This window comes from Equus caballus, chromosome 4 (assembly GCF_041296265.1).
Source record: "Equus caballus isolate H_3958 breed thoroughbred chromosome 4, TB-T2T, whole genome shotgun sequence".
Classification (NCBI taxonomy): domain Eukaryota; kingdom Metazoa; phylum Chordata; class Mammalia; order Perissodactyla; family Equidae; genus Equus; species Equus caballus.
Window position 1 is genome coordinate 73,701,072 of NC_091687.1, and position 22,817 is coordinate 73,723,888.

Consider the following 22,817-nt stretch of genomic DNA (forward strand, 5'->3'; position numbering starts at 1 on the left):
TGACTTTAAGGACCTACAACTCAAGGGAGGAAAACCAGGGTTTAAGGTCTAAGACAGACTGTGATGCTGGGTATAAATGCCAGTTGAGATTTAACCACATTGTTTTTCTTACAACTGTCATTTCTTTTGTGTTAGTTCTATTTACAAAATTCCACTAGTTTTAAATCATCTGTTCCTGATCCTATTTTCCCTATAAGCCCTATCACTTATAGCACATGATTTTACAGAAGTAAAGATTTTTCAGGACTGCAAACGTGGCATTAACAGAGAAATGCCTATACTATTCTTAGTAAAATGCAAAGAGGTAGAGAAACATTACATAATAAAAAAAGAAAAAGAAAAGAAACCTTAAATTTCTTTTGCTTTAGTGATACTTTTCAATGAAACATAGGGCAAAACAATCTCAATGGTCCTGATTTACCTCACACATTTTTATTATATATTATAAATACAAAGAGAAAGAAATGGTTCCTGCCCCATGAGACACTTAAAATCTAAACAAGACAGAGAATTAAACAGACTAGACTGTGGTGGGGGAGGAGGAACTACTCCAAGTAACTCCCCCCTACCAACGGCAGGAACAAGAGGGAGAGTAAAAGAATTTCTTTCTCATGTGAAAGAATTCAGGAGGCAGCAGTTCCTAATGACCCTGCACTACCCACCATGGCGGTTCACCCTTCACGTGTCTTTTCTTTTTTTAAACCACTGTATTGAAGTATGACTGACATACAAAGAGCTGTACATATTCAATACATACAAATTGATGAGTTTGGAGATAAGTATACACCCATGAAACCGGTACCACAATACATTCCATAAACATATCCAAAACATATTCCATAAACACTTGCAAAAGTTTCCTCCCACCCTCTTTTAATCCCATTAACTTTTGAAGGTAGTATTGAATTATAGACCCTCAGTTGGAGTACAGGGGAGGGGAAATGCAAACAATGAGAGAAGCAGTTCTGAAACTATTTTAGATACACTGTAGCATTGAGCAAATGGGTAAGGGTGTTATCTGGGAGCCAGGGTGCTCTTGGTGGAAAAAAGGAGACATAAATACACAGGAAAAAGTCAAGGAAGAACGCTCTCGAGACCTAAAACCAAACATACCCCAGCAGTGATAAGTATATCTACTACCCAGATCTTAAGTTCCAATACCATTCCTCACTAGAAGGAATCAGGGCTCTTCAGAGAAAGGCCTGATTCCAGGGCTGAATCTAGGGCTGGGGCAGGGAATGTATAAGATGAGTCTGGAACATCTTGTTATGCCACCAAGTAAAGAAGTGCTCAGAAAAATGACAGAAGGACATCAAAAGGACATAGGGCCTGCTTAAAGATGTTCCTACTGGCTAAATATGGGAAAATTTGATCACCTAAATAATTAAGGTCAATAATGATTATAAACCATTGAAAAATACCTTTGGATTTGCTTATTTTCTGAAATTGGGCAATACTAAAGAACTGGGTATTTAGCCTCAAAAGGTAAATTAGAAATGGTAATTTAATTTAGTATAAGTAATTAATACCATGAAAGTATTTTATAAACTGTTAAGTTTAATAAAATGCAAATTGTACTTAAAAATGTTTCCTTTGTGATCATTCTCAGACATATGTTATAAATGAAGTCCCCTTGCAGGTACAAAAACATTTTCAATTCATAAATTATCCTTCTACATAATTTCCAAAGTATAATTGTTGAGCTGAGTAAATAAAGTTTTCCACTGTTCTTTGATTATTATATCTGCATACTCAACTGTTAAATGAATTTGAGACCTAATAGCAAAATGGAAAGTTTCTGAATTTGAACTATTTAAAATACACAATGTTTCATTAATTATCATTAGTACTAGTATACAGTAGTTGGACCCTTGTGCATTTAAGAAACAGCTGATGTTGAAATTATCGAAGACTAAATCAGAGAAATGATTACCAAAAAGAGAGAATTGAGTTGGCCTCTCTTCCTTCAGTACTTACTCTTTTCACATCAACATTTATTGAGTACCTGCTATGTGCCGGGCATCATATCAGTTTCAATACTGAAAGAATGAAGATGTACCTGTGGACCTATAGATATTGAACATAAGCATTGCTCTTTTGAATTACTCCACCTTTGTGATAAGGCTAAAAGGGCCATAAAAATAAAATGAATAGATTTTATAAAAAAGAAAGGCAACTGGGGATGTTATGGAAAGACATCAACACAGTATTCCATACTCTCTGGTCCTTCTACTGTCAGAGAGTGACTCTATCATCCAAACAGCTGCCCGAAGGTCAACAGGATAGTTAGCCAAAGTTCCCTCTCTCGAAAAAGTATAAATCATAACTTCCTCTTGCTTGAAACCCTGCAATAACTCTCCACTTCCTACAGCATAATAGATTCAGCATACACAGCTTCTTATGATTAAGTCCCTGGTCTCATCACTCTTTCATCAGCATATCATGCTCCAGCCAAACTCAGCCACATGCAATTTCTAGAATGCATCGTGCTTTTACTTGTTTCTGGGCCCTTATACATGTTCTCCTCCTGTCTTTATTACTTTTCCCATCTTTCTGTGTCTTGGTCAACTCTTTTTCTCCCTTCAGTTTTGCTTAGATGTCAGTCCATAAGGAAGTCCACCCTGACTCTCACCCTGAGTCTGAATTAGATGCCCCTCCTGTGTGTTCCCATAAAATCCTGGGCTTCCCCTACCACAGCATTTATCACAGCTGATTTTCTCATCCTTACCTCCAATCGGCTGTGAGTTCTGTGAGGGCAGGGACTCTTGTTCACTGCCATGCGTCACTGCCTTGCACAGAAGTGTTCAATGTTCAATACAGTTTTATTGAGGAAATTAATAAATTACTTCCAATAACTTATTACTAAAATTAATCTTTTAATTATTTTCATAAGCTAACCTCATAAGTTCTGGTCCATGTAGACTATCTGCATTATATTCAGAATATGATGGACGTTGTGGAGGTTTGGATTGAGAGAAAGGCATTACCCAACCACATGCAAAAAATTGTGTTTGTGTGATGTGTGTATGTGCACACACATAAGCATGTGTATGTGTCTATCGGACCATCCCCATCTCTCATCTGATAGCTTTACTTGGGAGTTGAAGATACTTATGGAGAAAGAGGTTTTTGAAAAGAATTATATATATATTATATATATATATATATATGCATATATTGTATATATATGTATACTGAACTTCAAGAGATTGATATTTTGGGTGCTTTTTTCTTCAGTAAGTCATAATACAGCACTCATGTCTAAAGGCAGTAAAGATAGGTAACAAGGATCAAGTAATTTTTCATCACCCATTCAACTATAAGGCATAAAAAAAAATTTTACCGATTAAAAGCTTACTTTTAGGAAATGTTTAGCTTGTTTTTCCGTAAAAGTGGTATTTTTGAACTCGTGTTCCATGATGTTCTAAGGATCCCCTAGAGGCTCAGGGCCAAAAGGAGCAGAAACCAAGTGAGCAGAGCTCTAAGCCCCGACTCCTTGCTTCAATCAGAGCCACTCTGTTTTTATCTGTTGTTGTTGTTGTTGTTGTTAATAATAGAATCCAAAAAGGGTTTTCTTTGAAGAAAGGTTCACCACATTAAAATAAGAAGAAAAGAAAAAGGTTAAAAACCACTGCCTGACAGAATCAGCAGTGGATTGAGGCTCACACTATATAATTCCAGCCCTTATGTCTTTCATATTTCTTCTTTAGAGTAAATTTAGCTGTCAGGTTTACAGGCCCTTACTTGTGCTAAAATGAGAAATACCATTTGAATGCAGAAATATCCAGGAAGAGAGAAAACAACACGGGTTTTGAGAAGTATACTTATTCTCTGATGCAGCTGTTTCTAAATGTATTTATCTTACAATGTTTAAAGACATTCTTTATGTATCAATCTTCAAGTTAACGATTCATAACACAGAATACCAAAATAATCTAACTGAACAACAGAAAAGCCCACTGTAAATGCAAGCCATTGTTATGTTTTATGTACTGTAGACAAATATCCTGTCTCACCTTAATTTCTTGGTAAAAAGATCACCTTAAATGGAAAAATTCACCAAACTCACATTTAACCCACAATTTTAGCTGTTTTGCCAATAAAGAAACAAAAAGGGAAGAGGGTAAGTGAAACGTGGAGGTGCTCCCTCATCAACATTCAGACCAGCGGGGAGAATTCGATCTGCTGGGGAACATACCCAGGACTGAGAAGCAGAAATGGGATCCTCTCACACAGAAACCTTCCGCCGTCCTACACACAACAGTGCTGGAATTGTGGAATGGCGCTCAACCAAAAGTCAGATAAACACCTGAAAACAACTCCCAGCTCTATAACTTAATAAGTTAGGCGAATCCAAAACTTTTACAGTTGAACACATATAATTACTCCTAAGATCTAGTGAGGTGAAAAACAACCAACCTAATTTTCATCTCTTCCAGGAAACCTGTTGTGAGCACTCTAACTCACAGTGCCATCTTCCACCTCCAAACTCATCCAGTGTGTACCAGCCACACCCTCATTTGGCATTCAGTGTTGTTAGGGTTTTTCTAGAGATATATCTGTCCTTCCCAACTAGATTGTAAGCCCCTAAAGGGTAAGTACCATGTCTCACCCCTCTCCAGAGTCCTCAGTGGTCTTGGAATTCTGCTAAGCATTTGCAGGTGCGACATCAATGTTTCTTGACTGCTTGTTTAATTTTAGATATGTTTTATATTACCACCCACTTACACTGCTGATGGAAACAGTTTGGTATGCTTGTATCAGACACTTCATTCCTTTAAATGCCAGTCAGGAACATAAGGGAGAAACTAGGTGGCCAGAGCAGGCTGTTTTGAGAGCCACCCAATCCATCTGACAATATCTCCATGCCTGTGTCACTCCCAAAGAACTACGTGCCCATACTCTTCTGGGGGTTAACCTTTTCTCCTCTTCCTACGCTCAGTACCAAATTAGAAATCAGAAAACAGATTCAAGGCCTAGCTCTGCCAATGACTAGGCAATTCATTTTATCTGTCTGAGTAGAGTATCTCCAAGATTCTTTGCTCCAACTATCTATAATTCTATGAGTCTAACTTCAGGCTTTTACCTTCCATATCAGAAATCCATGGAATGGTTCCCTCCTCCCAGTACTAAAATTACCTGTCTTCAATGATATATCCCATTATCATCATCATTGCACCTGTGCTCCAAGACCATTTCTGACTTCTGCTGCTCATGACATGTTCACTTCTAATGATAACACTGTTAAATTTCTTGTCTGATCTTTACTTCACACCTGTGCTCAATTAACAAACACACATTGAGTGGCTGGTTGGATAGTTTAGGTTAACACACACACTTGGGGAAACTTCTAATATATTCCTGCTTTGAGCAGCAAAGATAAGTATGACCCCATTTGCAAATAAACACCAGTAATAATAAATAAAATTAAATTATTTTCATACTGGTCACCAAATAGGTTGTTTACAACTTAATCAACAGCTCAACAGCCCTGAGAATAATTCCCTGATCTTTCCAATTTTGTAAAAAACTTATTTATATTGCTTCATCAACATCAAATGATATTAGGGAACATCACAATGGTTGTTATAGTAAATGGCTTAGAAAGAAAATCCAGTAACAATATTGATAGATGTTAGGGAATATATGAGCTAGACAAAAATATATGAGCCATATAGAAATTCAAAGCAATTTAAATTAACATCTATCAGTTTTGAATAATGAAGAAGTTTTTCAGAACCTAATGTAGCCTTGTTCTGCAAAAAGACTAGGCATATCTCCCAACGACCTCTCCCTAGGCAAGTAATTTGTTATACAATTAATTAAAAAGAAAAGTAGCAATTTCACCTCTTCAAATGTGGCTAGCAAAAAGAGCCATAATAAAATCACAAATGAAAGGTCAGTTTTAGAAGTGGAATGTGCCTAACAGAACCCTCTAGGAAATATTTACAATGTTATTTTTCCTCAGCCAAAATTATACCAACATTCTGCTACATCTTGGGTGTCAACTTCAGTACAAATATTAAAGAGCTACATAAAAATCTTTGACTAACACTACAATGAGGTTTTGTTTCATTTTTAATAAAGTGATTGGCCACTGACAAAATCAGTCAAAAGAACTCTTCCGCAAATTATCAAATCTATAATCTCTGAAAAAAACATTAATTGGAAAAAGAAAGAAAAACTGTAAAAAACTATTTTATTGTGAAACCAATGAAATAAAAATTTCAGTCTAATAAAGAATACTCATTTTGAGTTGTCTACAATATTGTATCACTATATCAATGACATTACAATAAAAATTTTTGTTACTCTAACTCACTAAATTAATCCCTATGTTAACCCTATTTATATCCCATTTTAAAAGGTATAAACTCATGCTCAGAATATTTGAGTAATCTTCGTAAAGTCACACAGTTAGTAAGTAGCAGAGCTGAGTCCAGGTTATTTGACCCCGTGGCCTGTGCACTTAAGCACTATGCTCCACTGCCTCTCAGTTACTCGCCACTCCCAGTAAATATTCACCACTCCCGATGAACACAGAGCAGGATGAGTTATTGATTTCATAACTGCTGTTACAGCATTCAGACGCAATTTGTATGAAGAGTGTTCTGAATACACAATTAGTTCAATCCACCATATAAAAGGTATATGCTCATCTCATTAATGTCTAATAAATTTTCAAGTGGGGAAGGGGTACAAAAGGAATAAAAGTACAAATCTATATACAATATCAATTAATAGAAAAATACAATAGAGTTGTCTTTGAATTTAACAAGTACTGAAAACCCTTGTTATCCTGCTGTCCTTTCAGCCATCCGAATTGCCTCTTAAAATTTGAAATTCCACTGCTGAAATAAGAGAAAGCTGGAAGATATGTGCATCCCAAAACATTGTGCCCTTCTGCAAATTCCCTTCTACATTTATTACCCGGATCTTTAAACACTCAACTAGGAGCTAAACCAATTCAACTGTATGTATAAAATGTAAAATTGGAAATGCCACAAAATCAACGTGACCTTTAAAGTGTAACACTCTCCACAACCGTTTAGATAATACTAGAAAAACATTTTACAGTGTTTAAAGCATAATCTTCATGTGTAACATTTTCAGCAAACACAAAAGCAAATACAGAACAGAGTACTTAAAAATCAACCACATTTTTTAAACAAAAACTGCAATTAATTTTAAAGTACCACTTTTTATGCAGTAGTTACATTGTCTATTAAACATTCAAAATCATATAAGCGTGTTCTACTTTTCAAATACAAAGCTGATGTAACTACCATCACCGTACCCTAGTCACCTCCTGCAACTAGTAAGGCCTACTAGTATGACTAATTCTCCCCAATTTACCCATATTGGTTTGCTTGAGAACGAAAACATGTGTCAGGCAAAGGGTCAAGACAAACCCTCTGTATGAGCGAACAAGACTACCCTTGATTAATCCTAAGGCACCCGTCTCCACAGCATGTTTTCTAACTAATCAGACTCCCCAGTTAAAGACATTTTCTGAGCAAAGATAATAATTAGGCAGTCGATAGTACCATAAAATCAAATTTTGTATGAGAGCAAATATAGCCTTCTATCTTCAGATCCAATCATATATTCGTTAAAAGTAAAAGATATGCAAATATGTGCTAATAGGACGGCAAACTTTCCCCAAGAGAGAATCACACTTCAGATAAATCATCACTCACAATTTTTTTTTTCATAATCAAGTAGCAATCCTTGAGAATATCTTTCCCCTTTGACTACTTTGATTAAGTCTTTTCAATAGAAGCTGATCAGAAAATACTTTTTCTCAGACTTTTTTTTTCTGCACCACTCCTAGCAGGGGAGAAAATTTAGCAAGACAAAGGAATTCAGAATCCATCCCATCCCTCTTTACTAAATGGTGTGGATGTGTATATCCTATTGCCTTTGACACCTGAGAATTAGGAAGAAAAAGAAATCAAGGAAGCAAACTGAGCAATTTCTAATACCTGGCTAAAGGACAAATTCTATCTTTAAAACTGAGTATGGTCTCTACCAACTCTATGAATTCAGTTCATATTTCTTTAATGCAAAGAGGGAAAGAACAAGGTTACAGCATGAAGAGACAAAACAATGAAACATCAACAAAGCAACTAAATTAGATACCTCATCTGTCACAGAGAAAATCAATAAGGCCAAAGAATTTATATGGTACACCGATTTACTTAGGGAAAAACTTTGGCATATAAAGTCTCTAGCCTTTTGTGTACTAAACATATTCTGCTCCACCAGCTGGAAGAAATCTAAAAAAAGATGGCCTCTGTGGCAGAGGACAAACAGGACTCGGGCTTACTTTAACAGAAAAGCAAAACAAGATGAGAAGAAAGCATTTTTGGGAGGAGGGTTTACATTCAACACAGATAAAAATAATATACATTGGCTTTTTACAGAGAAAGGAATGTAACTGGTTACTCTGAAAGAAAGAGGCAGAGTCAACAAGGCAAGAAACAAGGCAGCAGGAGGATAAAGGAACCCTGAGAGGGGTTTACACCCCAAACAAGACAAGAGTGAGACAAACCCAAGCAGGAGGAAGACAAAAAGCCCAACCCTCTCTCTTATTCTGAGAGAGGCAGTCTAGGATACAACACTAAGAACAAAGATGTCTGCACCCAGAAGTCAGGTGCTCCCACACACAGTCACACTCTCAGAGGAAAAGGACAACATATTTTACAATATTAAGAGAAAACCAAGAAAAAAACCCAGCTATGCCTGGTTGGTCAGCTCGGCCCATAGAAACTTCCAACAAACTCCCCAAGACTTCTTTTGACCACATCTTAACATCCCAGGCTCGAGCCTGGGCAGAAATGGCATATTCAGACAGAATTCATCCCGTCTGGTTTGAGAAGCAAGGGATTCATGGCCGCTGTAGTAAAGCAAAGGCACAACGCTGCAAAAGGACTCCATTTAAGGAATCTCAACAGGCTCTTAAGTAATCTCCTAAGCTCCCATACTACCTATATCCTTCCTAAAAATACAGATTTCTAAAATGTGACCACGATACTACTACTCAGTTCAAAAACTTTTGATGATTAGTCATTGACAAAGTCCCAATTCTGTGGTCCAACATTCAGACATCAAGACACCATGCTGCCCTAATTCTATTCCAGCATCATCTGTTGTGTTCTGTGATCTTACCCTTCCCCTTCCCTCTCTAAGCCTTTACTTGTGCTTCAGCCCAGAATTTCTTTCCACCCTTCTCCACCCCATAAATATTGCATTCTAATGCCAGCTCATAATATCACCTCCTATTTTGTGAAGTCATAGGCAATCTCCCTTATATACCCCCCATCCTGTGCCACCCCAAATCTTTGTTTATAACTCATTTGGACACATATTCTAAATCATAGCCACTTATTTACATATTTATCCTCCCTACCTCTATACCACAGGGTTGTTTTTTTTTTTGAGGGAGAATTATATTAACTTTTTTTTAATTGTGGTAGAATACACATGATATAAAACTCACCATCTTAACCATTTTTCAGATACAGTTCAGTAGTGATAAGTATAGTCACACTGTTGTGCAACCAATCTCCAGAACTCTTCATCTTGCAAAATTGAAACTCTATACCCATTAAACCACATCTCCTCCCATTTCCTCCTACCCCTAGCCCCTGGCACCCATCCTTCTTCTTTCTGTCTCTATGAATTTGACTACTCTAGGTATTTCAAATACATGGAATCACACAGTATTTGTCTTCTTGTGACCGGTTTATTTCACTTAGCATAATGTCCTCAAGATTCACCCACCTTGTAGCATGTGTCAGAATTTCCTTCCTTTTTAAGGCTGAATAATATTCCACTTCATGCATATACTACATTTTGTTTATCCATTCTTCCATCCATGGATACTTGAGTTGCTCCCATATTTTGACTATCGTGAATAATACTGCTATGAACATGGGTTTTAGAGAGCCTGCTTTCAATTCTTTGGGGTATATACCTAGAAGCAGAATTGCTGGATCATATGGTAATTCTATTTTCAATTTTTTTGAGGAACTGCCATACTGTTTTCCATAGCAGCTACACCATTTTACATTCTAAGAGTGCACAAGGGTTGCAATTTCTCCACAGCCTCTCCAACACTTGTTACTTTTTTTTTCCTTAAAGATTGGCACCTGAGCTAACAACTGTTGCCAATCTTCTTTTTTTTTTTTTCCTTCTTCTTCCCCTAAAGCCCCCCAGTACATAGTTGTATATTCTAGTTGTGAGCACCTCTGGTTGTGCTATGTGGGACACCACCTCAGCATGGCCTGATGAGCAGTGCCATGTCCACGCCCAGGATGTGAACCAGCGGGCCGCTGAAGCTGAGCACGAGAACTTAACCACTCGGCCAAGGGGACATCTCCTTGATTTTGTTAATAATAGCTATCCTAATGAGTGTGAAGTAGTAGTATATCACTATGCTTTTGATTTGCATTTCCCTAATGATTAATGATTTTGAGCCTTTCATGCACTTATCAGTCATTTGCATATATTCTTTGGAAAATGTCTATTCAAGTCCTTTGCTCTTTTTTTAATTGGATTGTTTGTTTTTATTGTTGAGTTATAGGAGTTTTTCTATACTCTGGATATTAACCTCTTATCAGATATATGAACGACAGAATTCTTTTTCAATTCAATTCATTTTTCTATTCCCTAATTTATCAGAGTTGACTACATGTAATGCAGAATTTCATTTGGAGCTGAACATGTTTCTTCCTTTTAAAATTTTCTTTGTATAATACAAAATTTAAAATATCCAAAAAGTAGTATAAAATGGAAAATGCAATTCCCTCCCATCCCTGTTCTGCAGCCACCAAGTTCCAATCCTCAGAAGCATTTTCCATTTTCTTATAATTCTCTCCAGAGAGATTCTGGGCATACACAAGAAAATATGTATCTTAATCTCGTCTCCTCCAAAATAGTAACCTACTAATACTGCTCACTGCACCTTACCTTTTTGACTTAATAATTATTCCAGTTCAGTATATATAAGCTGCCTAAATATTTCACTATATACACCATAATTTATTTATCCAGTCCCCTACAGATAAGCATCTAAGTTGTTTCCCATTGCTGCCAAGAATGTTCTTAAATATCTATTATTTCACAAAAGTACAAGATCAAATGATATGTGTATCTTAAGTTTTGATAACTATTTCCAAATTGGTCTCAATAAAAATTCGAAGTCGTACTTCCATTAGCAACGATACACTGCCTATTTCCCTATACCCTCAATAACACACTATGTTTTCAAAATTTGTTTCTTTGTCAATTTGATAGGTTAAAAAAAAGGGTATCTCATTGAAGTTTTATTTTGCATCTCTCTTACATTAACTATTTATATCCTTTGTGTCTGTCTATTTTTCTATTTGATTGTCAGTCTTTTTCCCATTGAATTGTTATGCTTTATATATTTATGAAATTTGCCCTTTTCCTATTGTATGAATTGCAAATCTTTTTCCTAATTTGTCTTTGCTTTTTGCTATAGTTTTTTAAAATTTTGTTCTGTTTTTGGCAATGCAGAATTTTCATATCATTCTTTTCTTTAATGCTTTCTGGGCATCTCCTCCTTCCTATTCCCACAATTACAGTAAAAATCTTCACTATCTTGCAAATAAATTACAGTTTCCTAATTGGTCTACTTTGCATTACTCCCTCTACCTTCCAACTGATCCTAAATGCTTGTCAGATTAACCCTCTTAAAACACCATAACTTTAAATTAGTAGAGCTACAAAAAGTTGAGACTGCAATATAATAAAGATGTCAACTGTACTGACAGAGCATGACTATTACAGTTTTGCCTTGAACTAAGCACCATCAAGCACTCTCAAAAACAGAATTATAAAGTTTTCTATAATTTTCATTCATTAATATGTCACTGACCACACATCTAAGTATTTTAAACTAGAGGGACATTTTGATTGAAACCAGAATTATATTTAATATATCACCTGCCTCAGGACTTCAACTTCACAAGACTATTTTTATTCTCTTCCCCCAGAATCTTTCTACCTAACCCTACCTTGCCCTAGTGGCTTCAGCCACACAGGGACCGGTCATAAGAGCTTTAGAATCTAGACTTTTCTCACCATAAACAGGAAATAATGTGTCTCTGACTCTATACAGAATGTGGCAATATAATTCATGCTTCTGGAAGGAGGACTAACATCTCAAGCTGACAACTAGGTAATAAATATGATTAGGAGCCAAGCACACAAACCAGAATATCCCGAAGTGTATACCTTTCATAAGAAGACACAAGCAGGCTTAATCAACAAGACACATTCAGATAAAAAATGCAGTCATTTTTTCCTCAAGCATAGCTAAATAACTATCGTTCCAGCAATACTGCCTTCTTAACCTCAAATTATTATTGCCCTTGATTACTTTTCTGCAAAACTGAAAAAATTGTTTAAATTGAAGACAGTGATCAAGTATGACTCATTAACAAAATAATTCCTCACATTTCTTTGTAATGAGTTAAAATTTACACAGAATTATTCCAAACAGCTCACATAGTCCTCAAAAATGACCTACGCAGTACATGTTATCTCCATTTTCCCAAAAGGAAAATGAAGTTCAGAGACCAAAAGTTCATGTTCACATAGCTGAAAGCAGAGCCAGCACTTGAATAAAAGTCTTCATAACCCCATTCCACATACTTTTCCCTCTACAGTACCACTTTAATGTCTAGAAATTTATATTTAATGCCAATTTTTTAAGTTTTAAAATAAAGGTTTTAATGAAATGTTTAGAGTACTAACCTGCAGTCATACATACCAGACATGTCTCAAACTATTACTCTTCTGTGTTGTCACAACCCATTTGTGCAGACCACAATACTTCTCTTAAACATGACAAATAGTGAGACATAAAAAACACAGGCTAATCAGTTTATAAAATACTTCAAACTACCCTTACATAATAACAGTACTATATAGTTACTATTTAACAAAACTAAGTAATAACTATTTACTATTTTAATCTGACACTAATAAAACTCTTATTAAAGCAACTATTAAACAAATAAGCTCTTGGAAAAATACCAAAATGCTTTGTAAATAATCTGCTACACCAGGCATACTAAAAATTAAGGCAAAAGGCTACACACTGGATGATTCCAACTATATGACATTCTGGAAAAGGCAAAACTATGGGGACAGTTAAAAGATCTGTGGTTGTCAGAGGGGAGGGAGAGATGAAAAGGCAGGGCACAGTAGAGTTTTAGGACAGTGAAACTACTCTATACTACCTATAATGGTAGACACGTCACTATACATTTGTCCAAACCCATAGAATGTACAACACCCAGAGTGAATCCTAATGTAAACTATGAACTTTGGGTGATAACGATGTGTCAATGTAGGTTCACCAATTGTAATAAACGTGCCACTCTGGTAAGTGATATGGATAATGGAGGAAACTATGCATGTGGGGTTAGGGTGTATACGGGAAATCTCTGTACCTTCCACTCAATTTTGCTGTGAACCTAAAACTGCTCTAAAAAATAAAGTCTATCGAAAAAACTAAGGTAAATTATCTGTGGCAACTCTAATCTTTTCCTACCAATCGCTGTTTCATAGGTCCACTATTACCTATTTAGTAAAGAACACCTTGTCCATTAACCGTAACCTTCAGGGGAACTCTGCTCTATCCAGTGCTCCTCGCAACCGCTGTTCTGTCCCTTGTAGCCGGCTCATCCTCTAACATGACGTCTGTAGACTAAGCCCACACACAGGGAGGAAGTTAAGTACAGACAACAGAGGGAGCAGACAGATAGTGGCTAAGGAGATAAAGAATTCCTAAAGAGGGAAATCTGCAGGAAAATCCACAAGAGAGAGCAGAAAGGAGAAAACAATCCTGAGATGCTCTGAATTTACTGGTCTACATAATGTGAAATCATATGAAATTAAATTATCCTAAAATATAAAACATATTACAAACATTTCCCTTCTTTAAAAAATGTCTTCACTATACACGGTTCCAAAACTAGAACTTGATAATGTGTTTACAATGTGTCCTCCAGCTACAAGCAAGATAATTTTTCAAAAATTGACTGTAAATGCTACAAACATTTTTCAACAGAAAGATATATAAAAGTGTGTCAAAGTGTCATTACAAAGACCTAGCTCTCAGAATAAAGTTTTGAGTAAAATTGCAAAGATTAAACTTTTATGATTTATTACATGAAAGAAACACACACTTTTATATTCTGGCTATTCTTTACTTTTTTTTGGTGAGGAAGATTAGCCCTGAGCCAACATCTGTTGCTAAGCCTCCTCCTTTTCCTTTTTTTTTTTTTTGCTTGAGGAAGATTAGCCCTAAGCTAACATCTGTGCCAAGCTTCCTCTATTTTGTATGTGGGATTCCTCCACAGCATGGCTGACGAATTGAGTAGGTCCACACCCAGGATTCAAACCCTCGAATCTGGGCCGCCAAGCAAAGTGTGTGGAACTTTAACCACTCGGCCATGGGGCCAGCCCCCTTCTGGGTATTCCTAATCTAAGAAGTCAACAATATGCTACAAGTTACCAAGCTGAGCAGGAGGTCAATGAGATTTTGAAATAGTCACACAGAATGACTGTGGGGTATGAGTGCTTGTTTACTGGCTTGCTTTGGTCATCATTGAGGAGGGCAGGTGAAGCACCTGACAGATTCAAGCATCTGAGTCATTTAGGAAAAACTGAGGGCCCACTGGCAAATTAGGAACTCAGAATCCCTATGATGGTAGGTGATGGTAGGGAGCCACCACCATCACCTGAGCAAAAAACGACATTATGCATCTGAAATTTCAGGGGAGGCACAAAGGCTGGAGTTCCACCAGCGATCCCATTCAGTTCAGCAACACGGATTAAGCACCAATGAATTACCAAGCACTAGGTTCAAGGTGCGAGGGGACAGTGAAAAGAGTACGACATACCCCCTATCTTAAGAAGTTTCCAATCTAACGCAGGGTAAGACAAGTTCACAAACAACTATAATCCAGGCGAGGCAGAGCAAGTGCCAAGAGAGAGGTACAAAGAACAGACATTCAGAGATTTCATGAAGGAGATAGATGGCTAGGATGAAACCTAAGGTTATTACTCAGGTGACCAACAGGTTCTTGCTGCTGTTACTTTTCTTGTTTATAATTTCCTCCCTTTAGTTGTACTACGTCTACAGCAGAAGGGATGAAAACCTTGAAAAATATGTATGCTGCTTTAATGTTTACAAAGGATGTTCACAAAAATTCTTAATTGAAACTCAAAGCTCTCCTATGTCAGGTAGATGTTGTTATCCTCTCTGGTAGCCAACCCCCCTGAGATGGTCCCCAAGGATCTTTGCCTCATATCCTTGGGTAGTCCCCTCCTTCAGCAAATCAGGGCTGGCCTGTGAGACCAATAGAAGACATTGAAAATGATGGTGTGTTGTGCCCAACGATAGGTCATAAAAGGCGCTCCAGTTTCCACCTGGGTCTCTTGTATCTCACTCTGGGCAAGCCAGAATGAGGACAGCCCCAGGGAAAGCTGCTCATGGAGAGCAACCAACTTGCCAGTACCAACTTGCCAGCATGTGAGTAGGCAACTTTGGAAGTGAATCTTTTAGCCCCAGGCATACCCTCTAATAACTGCATCTCCAGCTGGCATCTGACAGCAACCTCATGAGACCCTGAGCCAGGATCACCTAAATTTGTGACCCACAGCAACCATGAGATAATAAACAATTATTGTTGTTTTTAGCCACTAAATTTTTAATATGTTGCAAAGCAACAGAGAACTAAGGCTCCTACTATCATATAGGAATGGGTAGATAAACCAGGTCTGGAATCCAGTCTCTGGCCTTAAGGTTCATTTTCCTTCTCACTAAACAATACCACTTCTCAAGTAAAATAAGTTACAATACCATCAGGAAGTACCTTTCCATATGACTACATGACCAGCACTAACACACCAGGCTTGCCACAGTAGCGAGACACAGGACATGTCCCTGCATACTTAACAGACATGATGGGACCTGCAACGTAATTGAATTCATGGTACTTCATGGTACTTTGTAGAGTTTTTACTATTCTCTGGAAAATTTCTGTTTTTTCAATGTACAGATTTTAAAAATAAAAACCTAACATATTTATAGCATTTTAATGCTAAACAATTACATTATTGATATTAAGCATATTTATATACTTTACAATCTTGATCACAATAAACATTTCTACAATTTTAAACAGAATTAATACGTCAGACTAAAAATGCTCAACTGCTGATTATTTCTTTAAGGATTTGCTTTTTTGTCTTAAGTCTTCAACTTTCTAGCATTACGCAAATGTAGTAAAATACATTATGAAGATGCTCATGATGGTGAAATCTTAAAACCCCGTCCATAAAATGGTTACTATCTTGCACAGCAAGGTGCCTGGCTCCTAGCCTGTCTACTCCCGGAGAAAGTCAACAGAACATTTCATTGTTACAACCACATGTACTGTTCCTTCCCACAATCACCTCTTCAGACCCACACAATCTTACAAGATAGGTAGGACAGGTATACTACCATCCCCATTTTCCAAAAGATGCTGGGGCTTACAGAAGTCTAGGTAATTTAACCAGGGGCACGTAGCTATTAAAAAGAATCACAAGAATCCAACCTACAATTTTTTAGTTCCAAATTCCAGACTTTTCTTCTACATCATGTTTCAGCCCAGTGGTTCTCTACCCTGAATGCCATTAGAACACCTAGGGTGCTTTGAAAACTGTCTGTACCTGGACATCATCCTCTAGAAATTCTGATTTAATGGTTCTGGTCTGTTTCAGCCATCTAATATATAATAAACCAGTGATGGTAAATTCACAGGAAGTTTATACCACAAAGGGAGAAACTACGGATATGTAAGGTGAAACATCCTTATCCCCTAAGAGCTCCTCCAGAGACAAAGATACTTTGCAATAAACCAAGCAGAACAAGAAGGAAGAGGAGATGGGAAACTCAAACCCACTCTGCTGCTATCACAGGGCCACCAAGGAATAATTTATTGCTCTGATTCCACTCCTTGAACCTCATGACGCCATACCTTAACTCCACTGCAAGCTTTAACTCAAGCATCACCTCCTCTGTAAAGCCTTCAGGATCACACAAAATAATAAAGTCCATTTTTTTGCATCCATCTTATCTTGATCTCTATCTCTGTAACAGCACATATTGCACAAGGCATTTATTTACACACCCATTTCTCTCACTGGCCTGAGGGCTTCTTAAAGGCAGGATCCCTATCTTATTCATCCTTCTCATCTGATATATCTTTGTATTCAGGGCCTTGAAGACAGCAGATATTAAAAAGTGTTTGCTAAATAGAATGATTTTTTTTATGTTTCATATGGTTATTTCCCTCTTAGCCTCCTAGCAGACACTCCTTTGAAATTTTTCAACTTCTAATAAAAGAAAGGAGACTTTTTTCCCACTACTGGATTAGGTTTGAGAACAATGTATGCAAAAAGGCCAGATGTGATGAGAGCAAGACATCAGTGGAAAGGAGGCCAGAGGCCAGGAAAGAGTAGTATGAATGGAAAAAAAAAAAATAGGATAATCAAGGATGGGGTCAGGTAAGAATTTTTTAAAAAGGAGAATTAGGCAAACAATGTGATTTTCATCCCCAAGACAATATGAATCAAAGAGCAGAGATTACAGGCAATTGCATTTTCAACATCTCCCTTTCTACAGGGCTCCTTCCTCTTGGCATAAACACATATCGTCTCTCCCCTCAAAAAAAGAAGTCTGCAGCACTGTTTCTCATCCTCAGGCACATAGTAGAATCCCTTAGAGAGCTTTTAAATTTCTAGACTGAAGACTAACCAAGGCCACATGTCTGAAGAGGGACCCAAACACATCTACTCTGTCCTCACTTCCTCATCTCCTAGTCACTCCTTCACTCCAAGCAGTTGAGTTTAGCTCCCACCACTCCAATGAAACCTTCAAACAGGCACTTTATAAGCTTGATCATACCTGATGATTCATAGCATTAAATTTTAAACGTAAACTTCTATTTTTTGAAATTCTGCCATTGGCATGAAAAGTTTCATTTTCTCTTTTCTCCCAGCCACTCTGGCCACTCCCCTTCAGCATCCTTTCATCATTCTTTTTCTTGCTTTGTCCCTTTAACTGCAATATTCTCTAAGACTTACTCTTAGCCCTTTTCTCTTCTTTTTCTATGCAGTTCCTCCAAGCACTTTGATCCTCATCCATGCCTTCAACTACTCTTCATAAAGTAAGCACTCAGAAATCTGGATCAACAGGCTACACAACTCTTGTGATGCTCCAGGATCCTATATCCAACTGCCTTCTAGATGCCTCCATCTTGCCAATGATACACCCTACAAGCACATTAAACACATGTCCAACCTGAACGTGTCATCTTCCCCCTCAGACCTGCTTCCTCTTCTCTTTTCCCTCTCACTAACCAGAAACCTGGGAGTCATTCTAGTGCCCTCGCTCTCTCATTCCTTTCATATTCAAGTAGTCACAAAAATCAACCAATTCTCCTTCCTCCTAAATATTTTTCCTAAACATTCTCATTTTTCTATACCCACTACTTCCACCCTTGTCTGATCTCAAACTTCCTTTATGCATACTAATTGCACTGTCCACTCTGACTTCCAATCTTGCTACATCCCCACTCCCCACCCCACCTCACCCCCAATCTACCAAACACACTGCTGTCACAATGATCTTTCACATCACTCACAATTCTTCAGTAGCTCACTACCACGAACAGGTTAGGAAGCATGCCCTGACTTAGCTATCCAGTTTCATCTCCTTTTACTCTTGACTTTGCCCTTCACACTGTAACATAACAGACCTACGTTTAGTTTCCAGAACACACTGTGCTCTCATAACGCCATATAAATACTCATGCTATTAGCTCCATCTGGAAATCTTCTCTGCTACTTACCAAACTCCCCACTCCTACTCAGTTTTCAAGTCTCAGCTCAAACACAACCACTGCTAAAACCCTTCCCTGGCATTCCCGTCATGGATCAACAGCTTCTGCTAAGCTTCCTTTGCACCCATACATATCTCCATTACAACAAACAGCACACAATATTTGAACTGTTGGTCAAGATGTCTACTGTCCTACTAGACTATAAGCTCCTTGCTCAAGGACAGTGATTTTTAATCTTTATATCTTCAGCACTAGTTCAACGAACATAGCATATGGTAAAAAAAAATTTTTTAATTAATGAACTGTAGGCCAACTACAGGGCAAGAAGATCAACTAGACTTTGAGCATAGAAAAAATCCAGATCTTAAGGAAGTGCAGATATCTATTATTAAGTCCCACCCATTAAAAAAGAACAGAAATATATGGTTATTCAAGTATCAAGGTAACAAAGAAAAAAACTTACTGGACTAAGCAGGCAATACGGAGATAAGAGTCTCCAATGGAGCAACTGACAAAAGATCGACAGAAAGCCCAGAGATAAAGGTGGTTCATTCTATGAGTCAAGTAAATCATGGACCGAAGTCCATGGACTGAGCAAAAGATGGCACTTTCTTCTCTCAGTTCACCACTCCTCCCCTTTGCCCTTATTCTCCATACTATTTTCCCAGTTCCATTACCAAGTCCCAGATCCCATGGGGAATTCTCCCTGGTTGGAGTCACCAGTCCTGGCCAGTGAGTTAGTCTGGGGTGTAAGAAAAACAGGGAGTCTTTATTCTTGTGGCCAGGACGTAGAGGAAAGAAAAGAAAAATATTTACTGAGGACCTATTTTGTATTAGATATTGTGCTACTTTACAAACACTCACTAAATCTCACAGTAATCATGAGTAATTACCCCATTTTGCATGAGGAATCTGTGTCCAAGGCCACACAGCTAGGCAATGAGAAAGCCTGCCCCAGAACCCGGGAATGACAGCCTCCTATTTCTACACCCTTCACCACCTCAAAATGGAGATGAATGTGGCCCAGCCATTCCAGGTTGGAACCCAGAATACATTAGTCTCTAAAACACTATTATAAATGTTGGTTAGAGTCTACAGTACCAGTAATCCATAATAAGCAGACGATGGGTTATAAAAGCTTTGGGGTCCTGACCTGGAAATCTAAACGCTATTTATTTTATTCCTATAAGCACATTGTTCAACATTACAAACAAAAATGAACTTGAAAATGAATTTTTGGAATACAGTGGGTTCTTAAGTGAGGCTTTTCTTTAAGAATATTTTCTTCCACAAAAAATCACCAAGAATAGAAACAATTCTGCTTTATTAAGTTGTAAGAACAATGACACTAGAAGACACCTGTGGGAAATGTGCTTATCTGACCAGGCACTCATTTACAGTATGCCACCCTTAGAATAAATCATACTAAACCCTACAGACCAGAGCTTAAGATAGAAATGCCATAAACTACAGCAGCACAGCTGATATGCTTATAATCTACTGACAAAACATACTCCTTAGCAAAGTAAAACCAGATGTCTGGTGTGAAATCAGATGTCTGTGAACTTGTCTTTCTTGGCTTCCAGAGCAGTATTAAGATACACTAAATACACAGCTTAGCTGCATATTAAACCTACAACTTGGCAAAATCATGACAGTTTGGACATGAAGCATCAGCATTTTTATTGTAATTCTTATAAACCACAGATATTTCTGAAATAGAAATCCTAAGTTTAAGCACCCTGCTAAATGTGGTAATATGTCTTTCTCACTTTGGGAACAGTATCAGAGCTTTTTAAACACATTATAAAAACTCTTTCCCCTCACTTTTCAGGCTGACACTCTTTAGGCAGGGCTGTGGAATAATCTGACGGGGAATTCAAGCCACATCAGGTGTGAGCCCTTGCCCTAGAAATTCTAGGATCAGATATAACAGGTGATGAGTGTGAAAATGCCAATACCCAAGAGGCTTAGCACCTTTACGAAAGTTTAGTAGTAAATTGCTCTCCACAATCACAAGGAAGATCAAAAGAAAGTGATGGGTGACCTGACAGATGAACAGGAGGGACACTAACAGTATCTATATGCCAAACAGTTCTTTACACATTCTTTTAATATACTCATTGTTCTATTTTGACAGATAAGAAGTTAAGGAGCAGAGTTTTAACTGGCCCAAAGTGGAAGAGCTAATAAAATAAGAGCCAGGATCAAGCCCACGTCTAAAACAGCATAAAAGGCATGCTACTTCTACATGAGGATTTGGGGTGCAAATGAGGAGTGGGGGTAAATAGCCAAGAATATGGAAGTAAAAGTCAGAAATTTACAATTTTACCAAACAGTAACATACACACATACAACAAAAAGTTGAAGAAATGAACACAAATTGTTGACAGTGGTCCTCTGAGAATGACTTCATTGAGACTCACTTTCTACCTTTTAAATCCTTGCAAATTTTAATTTTAAATAACTTTTTTTTCACTTTATATAACCTTTATAACCAGAAAAAGACACCCTTTTTCACTTTGATTAAAAAATGAGGTTAAACGTACAGAAACCCATGAACGGCCTACTTTAGTATTTATTTTCCTGAACGCATCATCCCCAATATTCTCCATGCTTTCTAATCTTAGGTCATTTTTATGAAACAATTCAAAAAATTATCCTCATCTAATTATTACACTGGTACAATACACGTGTTACACTGGAAAATGACTCTAACACTATTCATTACAGGACACAAATCACCATGGTCAATCATCCTTGAAAGCTTGTTACTGAAAGTACCAGGAAGGCAGAAAAACAACACTGTTCTCCCACAACACCATAGAGACCTGCAAACCACTAAGAGGAGTAATACAGGGAAGGTCTTGTACATTAACACTTAACTATTCAGAAAATCCGCAGAAAACTGGTAAAAGGCCTGCCCCAAAATGGCCATCTCCAACAAAGTCTCATCATTCTCACCATCCTACTTATATCAAGGTGCTCAGCACTTTGGTAGGAAAAGATAAAAATCCATTGAATCAGTGAATGAACCCATCATCAATAAACAACTATTTTCTGGTTTTTCACAAAGTAAATTATGTGATCATCTGCCACTTGAGCACAAACTAGTAAGAAAGAGGGTTCAGGGCACAGGCGGCCAACGTCAAGATGCCATGGAGGGCAATTCTAGTTTTCCATCCAAGAATGGAGTTTACCACGTTCTTGCTTGTGGCTAACCTGAATTTTAATAATAAAAAAAAAGTTTGTTTATATGTGCCATACAGGATGCATAAGGAATTCCCAACCTTCTGAGAGGAGCTGTGCTTCACGTCACCAAGATGAGGGGAGGGAGAAGCGGTGTTTTTGTGGAGTGATGGCAAAGTCTCAGAGAAGATCCATTAAAAGAGACCACAATGAAAACCACAACAAACCTCCAAGGACTTCAAAGTGCTATTTGGTAACTTTTTTCAGAAGTGGATACAATGCTGGTGAGGGGGTATCCAATCGAAAGTCAAGAGAGAAAGGCCCAGCCTGGTAATTTCTCCCCCTCAAAACACCCTCCTCTATAAACTTGAAAAAAGATCCCAAAATAACTTCAATTCAACACTTGTGATACTGCTGTTAACTTTATGCTTTGGGGTCCTAAAGGATTTTTACAAGAGTCCCCTTTTAAAATATAAAGATTCTTGAGAGGGATTCCCGTAAATTATCAAGCAGGATTATCAAACAGGATCAGGCTTCTCCCATACTACAGCCTCAGGGATTAGTCAAAGCCAGCTAAGAGCTATGGACCTGAGGCAGACAACTACAGGACCAAAGGGTAACTACAGTTTCCTGTCAGGTCAAGTGGCCAAAAGGGATCTAAGCCATGCTTTCAAACTCCCAGCCAACTCTACACTC

General features: G+C 37.6%; 1 protein-coding gene across 10 annotated transcripts in view; it reads right to left on the bottom strand.

The window, feature by feature from the left end:
- Nucleotides 1–22,817, bottom strand: part of IMMP2L (inner mitochondrial membrane peptidase subunit 2) — an 854,823-nt gene that overhangs the window by 831,124 nt on the left and 882 nt on the right. Inside the window, exon 3 of one of the 10 annotated variants that reach the window (XM_023640173.2) lies at nucleotides 12,803–12,869. The exons of 4 other annotated variants lie outside the window; for them this stretch is intronic. In XM_023640173.2, coding sequence (XP_023495941.1) covers nucleotides 12,803–12,809 — 7 coding nt within the window. In that variant the 5' untranslated portion in view covers nucleotides 12,810–12,869. Of the gene's footprint in view, nucleotides 1–4,612; nucleotides 4,744–12,786; nucleotides 12,870–22,817 lie in introns of those variants that run through there. 5 more of the 10 variants (XM_023640171.2, XM_070264878.1, XM_070264883.1 and 2 more) reach the window with 5 other exon arrangements.